We start from the raw sequence: 9,011 nt of genomic DNA, 5'->3' as shown, positions 1-9,011 counted from the left end.
TCGTTCCACAACTTGCAATTTGGTAGCCTTGCTAAATAGCATAAGTTTCACTATTTCACAAGTTGTCAAATTGTAACCTTGTAAAGTGGGGATTTTATCTTTGTATCAACTTAAAACATGAAAACATATTCCTCAGATACCAATAACAACACTGCCAGACATGTACCTCATGATAACATGTTTACAAACTAGAGTTGACCAAGCATGGCCTCAAACAACCCTAGCTAACCAAAAAAAATCACAAAACTGATGATCTTTGGACACCTTATTACATTGGGAAGACTATATTAACAAAAATTAAAAACATTTCCAAGCCCTGATGAGGTCCTTGGTTACATCCATCAAGTGTTCTACACCACATGCAAATTTCCAATTATGAGAAAAGGATAAATTAGAAATTTTCCCTGCCCTAGTAGAGCAATAATAAATCGGGAATTAGAATTAACCTCTCATCCCCTTGTGCCTATTTAGTGCATTTTCTATTTATTTTAAGCAATTATATCACTCTCATGCAAATTGTCAAACATGGGCAGCAACTTCCTATTGAAAAAATGTTTTGCGATATGACAACTTTGTTTTCTCCTTTTTTATTTCTTTTTTCTGACTAGTGTTACTTATTTTATTAAAAATTAAAATAACAAGCGCAATTTTAAACTCATGTGCCAACTACCTCCACAAATTGTTACTAAGAAATTAACCAACAACTATTAGCCAAAATAAGCATAGCAGCCTCATGGGAACCTACCCTAAGCCTTGAAAAAATATAGTGGACCGAAAAATGTTATATTGTTTCACAAATTTATTTCCGTCTTTTTATATTACATTCTTTTTTCTGACTTTTTTCCTAGCAATATTGTTATAAAGTTTTTTTAAAAGATCATTAAAAATAAAATAAAGAGTTACCAGCTACCTTGACCAAAATAACCTTAATAATTGCATGGGCACCTACCGTAAGGAATATAACTTTATATGTCGAGTAAAAACTGAGGGCAAAGATAAATGGAGAAAGAAAATACAACGTTTAATAGAATAACAGCATATTAACTTTCGCAAAAGATTACACTTCCAAACTTAATCGCATTACACAGCATTAACAACTAAGACTACACTCCAAAACTCTAATCACATTAGGAATCACCCTTAACCAAGATTACGACTGATCAACTTAAGTAGAGATGAGTCGAGTGGCTAGCGTAAGAAATATGTGGAGAAATCACAAAATAATAAAAGTTGGGTGTATTTATTAAAATATTGAATGAAAGATTTCCCCTATTATGTTTTAAAAAGCTGGCAAATGGGGCCAGGTGGATGGAAGGAGAAAATGTCAGCTCCAGATCCTTCACACAAATAAAAATGTTTTACTTCTTTTTTATTTTCGAGCTGGCGTTCGCTAATAACCTTCTGCTCCGACCGATCCAAAATGATCACTGATCATCGTCATATGTACTCATATATATTTGATACATCTCTGAGCCCATTACCAAAGCAAATTCCTTAAATGCGCACATTTCTTATGTGAGGCACGCTATGCACAAAGCATCCAGGGAATATCTCACACTGCATAATAGCACTCACTAGGATACGCTCATAGTCTTTAATGAAGTGCAAAAGTATTTCTTGGAATCAGAACCACGCATCCCCAGCCTATGGTTTTCCATCCAGGACCAGTATCACGGATTTACGTACAAATCTAATACTTTCATCGAAAATAATAAGCTAGAATGGTATTAGACCTCATGAACACCTTGCTATAAAACAGCCAGACAATATACGCTTGGATATCATGAATACTGCAAGCTAGTCATGCAACAAATTCTGATCCAAAATATATTGCAATAAGTAGATGATGTATACGCATCAAACTGAAAGAGCTTCAGAGGTTAAATTAAGCTAAATAGTGACTAGTCATTATTTTTAGGCTGCAGGAATCTTTCAACCTAATCGGCGATGTTGACACGATACACCATGTCGTACCACGCAGAGGTGACTAGTCATATGGTGATAAATTTGACCAGTATAAGAAAGTTAAAATAAATCATAAGTGTACAAATAATGTGATATAACTCCTACGATGCTCCGCTCTTATTTCCAAAACCTTCAATTATCATCCAACAATACAAGGCCTGGATACGAAAAAAAATATCAAACCCTACTAGTAAATAAAGTCCGCTTTATCTCCACTTGAAACCACCTTGAAGCCATTCTCAATTAAACTCTTTTTAGGGATATGTCTGTTCTCATCATCCAGTAGAATATTAGATTATTCAAATATATCTTTATATGCTTGAAATGGTAAAACAATGTTATAAATATTTTTGTTTACAAGGGAATCACGATAAGAACACGAGGCTGCCAAAAAGAAGGTTCTCATTCATTATTAACCCCATTCAAGCTCAACTGTTTTATTCAGGTTTTAAGCTTTAACAGACTACCATGGTATTTAACTCGACAGTTCATGTATTTTGACATTATATGCCCTTCAAAATAGCATGCAAAGCTAATGTTACTGCATTTCATTAGTGGGATTATGGATGATTTGCAATTCTTATAAGGAACACCACAGATACATTTTACAGAGAAAACCCCAGAATATGATGGGGACATCTGTGCTAAATCCAGCTCACAAGCTTCCTCTGTCTGTCAAGAAAAAAATTTGTTAGGATGATGGAAAATAGGTTAATACCTCCAAACTGTGTGAACTCACAGCATACTCGCCTACAAAACTAAATCAGGGATTCTGAAACAGCCCAAGGCCCAAGGATACAAAGAATAGACACAATTTGCACAAGGAACCCAGAACAAAAATTGTAGACTCAAATTGCTATAAAATGTCTTTTATACAGGTTTTGAAGCATGATATAGGTTCTACTCCAATCTTGTCCTCATCTTCTTCTCAGGAGCCTCGTCAACTATATTCACATCATCGTCATAACTATCTAATTTTCTCTTATTTCCTGTGGTGGCAACTGTGTCATCTATGACTAACTGAATCTTCTTATTTTCTTTTTCACACAAGTTTTCATCAAGAGAAGTGGCGTCATCATTCAAATTCCTTTTGGTTGCAGTCGAACCAGCAGCAATTACTTCAACATCATCCGAAACATCTCCAGCTTCTATGGTTGCACCTGTTCGCTCGTCTCCACATTCTGCAGCATCATGATCATTTCCACTGACCAAAGCAGGAACATTTCCAGATAGAACCATGCCATCTGTCTCCTCCTCGTTAAATTCATCCCTGCAAAAAGTAAATTGGGTTAGACGGTTGCAATAAAAAAAAAAATTGAAGAAAACATGTACATCTTGTAACGAAGTCTAGCTTTAAGGAACTGATACAAGAGCATACTCCTTGTAAGTATACTTCAACTTTAAATAACACAATCCAAAACTTCCAGTCAATAAAATATTCATCTTAAGTTCTTTTTAGAACAGAATAAAAACTAAATACTATAACATAACTATTATTAATCCAAATAAAACATTTTACTACTGGATTCTAGCAAACAAAAGAACCATGACACTTGAGAAAAAAGGAAAATTAGGAAACCAACAGAAAGCTTATGCAAGTACAATGGTGATGGAAATGAAGAGGGGTTGCTTGAAGGGTTAACCAAGAAATTTCAATGGAGCAAAGTAAAGCGAGCTGGGAACAATCTGGAGGCATCATGAATTTCAAGAGAAGAATTCATAGAAAATTAAATCATTTGGTAAATTTACTACAAAATTAAAGAAGATACGAATTTCCATAGCCAATTTGAATATTGAAATTTGAGAATGCAAGGCTAGCATACTTTTGGAGTAAATATAGTAAATTCAGGTATTGTTTATCTATTTGGAAGATAAATATTGAAGGCAATCCCATAGAAAATGCTTTAGATAATGTATAAACTCATTTTAAAGCAAAGGATGTATCATTGAATGCCTTGGGAATGATTTGTCAAGTATAAAACTCAAGCATATATGGACACGGCAGCATTGGGAAAAGTTGAATAGACAGTAGCGTCTTTAAACAGTAGTTCAAATAGATTAAAGTTATTTAGATGGAACAATCTCTTAGTTTGATGCATTAATTAAAATCTGGGATGATCTTTAAGCTCAATTCATAAAAGGATGTCCAGTCAAAATAATTAAATTACTATTAAAGAAGTTGAGTGAATGGTCAAGTCTCAATGCATGAAATAAAGAGTTGTGAGCCCCTCAAAAATTAGGTATAAAAGGGAGATCATTTCTTTTGAGAAGGACATCCATGGATCGTCATCACCGAATCAATCACTGATTGGGAAAAAAGGAAGCAATCAATCAATTTCGAAATAAATGATTCTCCTTCCAAGGCAGTGATGAAGGATGGCAACTTATTTCTTATGAAGGTTGGTGATTCATTACTTGATAAGTAGGAGATAATTTCCACAGCAAGTCAAATTGTGATATTGCTATCAGGATTTAACTCTGTGATTTTTGAGTCAAACATTGACCCATGTTTCATGAGTAGTGATTCAACATGAATCCATCTCTCATGAGAATAAATGGAACACTTAGCAGGTGAAGCATCACCTAGGTCCAATGAGTGCTAAGTGTTCCATTTATTCTCATGAGAGATGGATTCATGTTGAGTCACTACTCATGAAACATGGGTCAATGAGTTTGACTCAAAAATCACACAATTAAATCCTGATAGCAATATCACAATTTGACTTGCTGTGGAAATTATCTCCTACTTATCAATTGATGAGCTTAAGGGGCTTTCTAATGAATGGTTCATAATGCACAACACTTGGTGAAGGTTTTGCAAATGCGGTTGCAAGCTTTGGGTTCAACTATGAAGGAAACTCCGTAATTAAGTGCACTCAAGCTGGAGTAGTACTAAGATGGGTGACCTCCCAGGAAGTCCCGGTGCTTCACCCCTATGAGCATCACCTAGATCCAACGAGTGCTAAGTGTTCCATGTATTCTCATGAGAGATGGATTCATGTTGAGTCAATGAAACATGGGTCAATGAGTTTGACTCAAAAATCACACAGTTAAATCCTGATAGCAATATCACGATTCATTGCTTGTGAAGGATGGTGACTCCTTCAAGAAATGGATATAGGGAAACTCATTACATTGAGAGAATATGGTATAATCACCACTCATCAATGCATCAAGAAATTAAGCAATCTGTTGATTGGCAAAAATCATCAAATCAACAAAGTAGACAAGCAATCAATCAAATCATCATCAATCATCAACTCATCTTGGAATCAGCAAATCAATCAACACAGAATCGTTTTTCAAGTATCAAGTGAGAAACTCATTCACCAATAGACAAAACCAGAAAGTCATACAAATGCAACTCATAAAAACATACTAACGAATATAAATATTATTATGAATTTTGAATTCAAGGTAGTGCATTACAAATATTAAGGATGAATCCCTTCCAAGTCAATGAGATTTGGAAGGATGAAAATAACCCTTTCATGGTCTTACAGATTTTAGATGAAAACCAAATATTAGTTGAGGACAAACACCCTACATGGTGGGTTAAGAGTTGGAAGGACAATATTTCACATGTTCTTTGGCAAGCTAAGGATGAAAACCCTTGGTATTGTCACTGTCAAGTTAGAGAAAAAAAACCTCCAATAAAGCAGATTTGTAAGCATTTCCGGAGGGCTTGCGATTTGTTCAATTTTGAGTATTGTTGTAAAGTTTCTGCAAATTCTGTTATAAAGATCAGACTTATATCAAATATCCTTGAGTTGCTGTGGATAATCTTCTTTAACTTCTGAATGTAGGAGTAGTTATCAGAAATGCTGTTCTAGATTTAATTTACTCTGCAATAAATTCCTATGGGGCAGTACTGCTTGAAGGAGCAGACTTATGTTTTTTGTGTATCCTCAAACTACAATAACACCCACCCCTTATACCAAGACCAAAGGGCAGGTCCCTAAATGGACATGACCCTCTCTAGGTCGTCCAATATATTACTTGTAGAAATTGGCACCTTAAGGAAGATAACCAAAATCTTAACTAACATAACAAATAGTTATAGTTAGTACAAGATGTGTTAACTGCCAAGGATTGCTGCCCATCCTAATGCCAAGTATATAGTATTTATTGCATTCATATGGTATAAGGGAAGAAGATTTAAGGTGCGGTTTGCACTTCTCAGACAAGTATGAATATCAATGTTAATATTTAACACTCCCTCTTAACTTGATAATCATATCGAGAGATAACATATCTAGCATCATTAATTACAATGAATAAGCATAGATTGATACTCTATATCTATTTGAATCTTCTGAGAAAATGGTATCATGGAACATATGATACTAAGTCATATAACCATCTTGTGATATGACTTATCACTTATACTAGTGATGTCATTATTGCATGTAATGCAATACACAAGATAAAATCCGAAGAATAATAAAATTCTTCATTTATCCAGGTTGTGATTCATAGGAACTGGCAATCCTATATCACAACTTGACCTTAAGTTAAGAACCAGAATACAGGATAAAGTTTGAAGAGTAAATTCTACCTTTATCCAAGTTGTGATTCATAGACATGGAAACGCTTATGTCACAAATGATCTTGAACTCACCTAGATCTAATAGTAGTTCTATATTGTTCAATATATTATCTGATAAATTGTCATTTCTCATAATGTCTTTTATACAAATATTCATTAACTCAGAGATCATCACCTCTTAAATAATGAATAGAGATGGTGGAGCCAATAGCCTGACAAAAATTACTTTATTAATAGTTTAAAGGATACGAATGAATTACAATTCAACCATACCAAGTCTTTTCCTGAAGTGATCTATCTTCACTCTAGAGAGAGGTTTGGTGAGAATATATGTTGTCTGATCTGCAGTGCAAATGTATTCTAATTTTACAGTATTCCTATCTACCATTATCTCTTACATAATGGTAAGGAATTTCGATATGCTTGGACCTGTCATGAAAAACTAGATTCACCAAAAGCTTTATGGAACTCTAATTATCACAATGAATAATTGTAGGATTCATGGCTTGCCCAAATAATCTCACAAGTAACTTACTAAGCCAAACTACTTCTCGAGAGGCCATCTTTGTTGCAATGTATTCGGCTCCTGTGGAACTTTGTGCTATTGAAGACTGTTTTCTGCATATCCAAGATATTATTGTTGATCCTAAATTGAAACAACATCCTGAAGCACTTTTTTTGTCTTTTAACACTTCCACCCCAATTTGAATCAATGAATCCATGTAAATCTAAGTCAACTTTCTCATATTTGAGCCCAAGATTAAGAGTGTCTTGTAAGTATCTCATAATGTGTTTGACTGCAACTAGGTGAATCTCCTTTGGCTCACACATAAACTGACTTAAGGCATTAATAGCATAGCAGATATCAGGTCTTGTATTTACCAAGTACATAAGAGACCCAATCATCTATCTGTAGAGAGTAAAATCTTTGGAAGGTGATTTTGTTGCTGCTTCTTTAAGTTAATGTAGATTAGTCTCCATTGGAAAAGACATAGACTTGCAATTCCACATTCCAAATCTCTTCAAAATATCTAATGTATACTTCCCTTGATTAAGTATAATGCTGTCAAAATTTTGACGTACTTCCAATTCTAGGAAGTAATGAAGGAGTCTCAAGTCTTTCATCTCGAATCTCTAATTAGATCTTTCTTGCATTGATCTATGAGATGATCATCACCTGTTATTAGTAAATCATCAACATACAGTATCAAAATTACCATATCATCTTTATCCCTTTTATAATATAGATTTGGATCGACTTCATTTTTGGAGAATCCTAAGCCGATGAGATACTTATCAATTCTTTCATACAAGCCTTTAGAGCCTATTTAAGCCCATAGAGAGCTTTCTTGAGCCTCCAAACAAAAATGTTAGGAGCATGAGTTTCAAATCCTTCAAGTTGCTCCAAATATACTTTTTCTGTAATCTTTCCATTCAAGAATGTTGTTTTTACATCCATCTGATGTACTTTCCATCCCTTTGATGTTGCGATAGCTAAAACTGCTCTTACAGAGGTGTATTTGGCAATAGGAGCAAAGGTTTCTTCATAATCAATCTCTTCTTTCTGAGAGAATCCCCTGGCTACAAATCTGGCTTTATATTTTTCAATGCTACCGTCAACAACGAGCTTGATTTTAAATATCCATTTGAAAGAAACAACAAATTTTCCTTTAGGTCTTGGAACAATTTCCCAAACATCATTCTTCATAATAGATTGGTATTCTTCTGTCATAGCATTTTTCCAAGCTGTATTATTAATAGCCTCAGAAACATTGGTTGGTTCTGATTTAGACAAATCATTCATGTTTGTTGTATAACTAGAAAATCTTTTGGGTCTTTCACTTTCTCTGATGGTTCCAGATGGTGCAACAAAGTCTTATGCTTCCTCTACTATCTTAATGGCCCAAAGTGGTCTTTTCTTAGAGTTTTGAGTTTCTTCAAGATTAAGATTTTGAATTTCATCTTCAATTTCTTCAATGTTCTCCCTTTGAGACTCAATTTCAATATTTCTTTCAGAACTAGGTAAAGGAGAGGGCTCCTCAAAACTTAGGGCCCTTTTGAATGTTTGATTTTCTTCAAAAATTACATCCCTACTAAGTTCAATATTTTTTTGTCCAAGTATAAAAATCCTATATGCTTTGGATGTTTCACTGTACCCTACAAAAATACCTTTCCTCCTAGAGAATTCTAACTTAGTTCTCTTCTCTTTTGGAACATGGATATACATAGGGCAACCAAAAATCCTAAGATGATGTATATTGGTTTTAACCTTATTAAAGACTTCTTCAGGAGTTTTATTTCTAAGGTAGGAGTGAGGGCTTCTGTTTTGAATATAGACAACAGTACAAAAGGCTTCTGCCCAAAGATAATATTCTAGATTTTGATCAAATATCATAGCTCTAGTAGCTTCTATAATTGTTCTATTCTTTCTTTCTACTACCCCGTTTTGTTCTGGGTTATAAGGAATGGTATACTCCCTCTAAATTTTTGTTTATTT

At 34.3% G+C, this 9,011-nt stretch overlaps 1 protein-coding gene across 1 annotated transcript in view; it reads right to left on the bottom strand.

The window, feature by feature from the left end:
- Positions 1-2,350: 2,350 nt before the first annotated feature.
- SAE2 (SUMO-activating enzyme 2) overlaps positions 2,351-9,011 on the bottom strand; it is a 169,646-nt gene continuing 162,985 nt past the window's right edge. The window contains exon 11 of the mRNA XM_089799826.1: positions 2,351-3,235. Coding sequence (XP_089655952.1) covers positions 2,866-3,235 — 370 coding nt within the window. The 3' untranslated portion in view covers positions 2,351-2,865. The remainder of the gene's footprint in view (positions 3,236-9,011) is intronic.

Source organism: Cupressus sempervirens, chromosome 9, assembly GCF_028749045.1.
Source record: "Cupressus sempervirens isolate cs-2001-9-10 chromosome 9, ASM2874904v1, whole genome shotgun sequence".
Classification (NCBI taxonomy): domain Eukaryota; kingdom Viridiplantae; phylum Streptophyta; class Pinopsida; order Cupressales; family Cupressaceae; genus Cupressus; species Cupressus sempervirens.
Note: the sequence above shows the minus strand (reverse complement) of the source record. Positions and strands in the feature narration are given on the sequence as shown.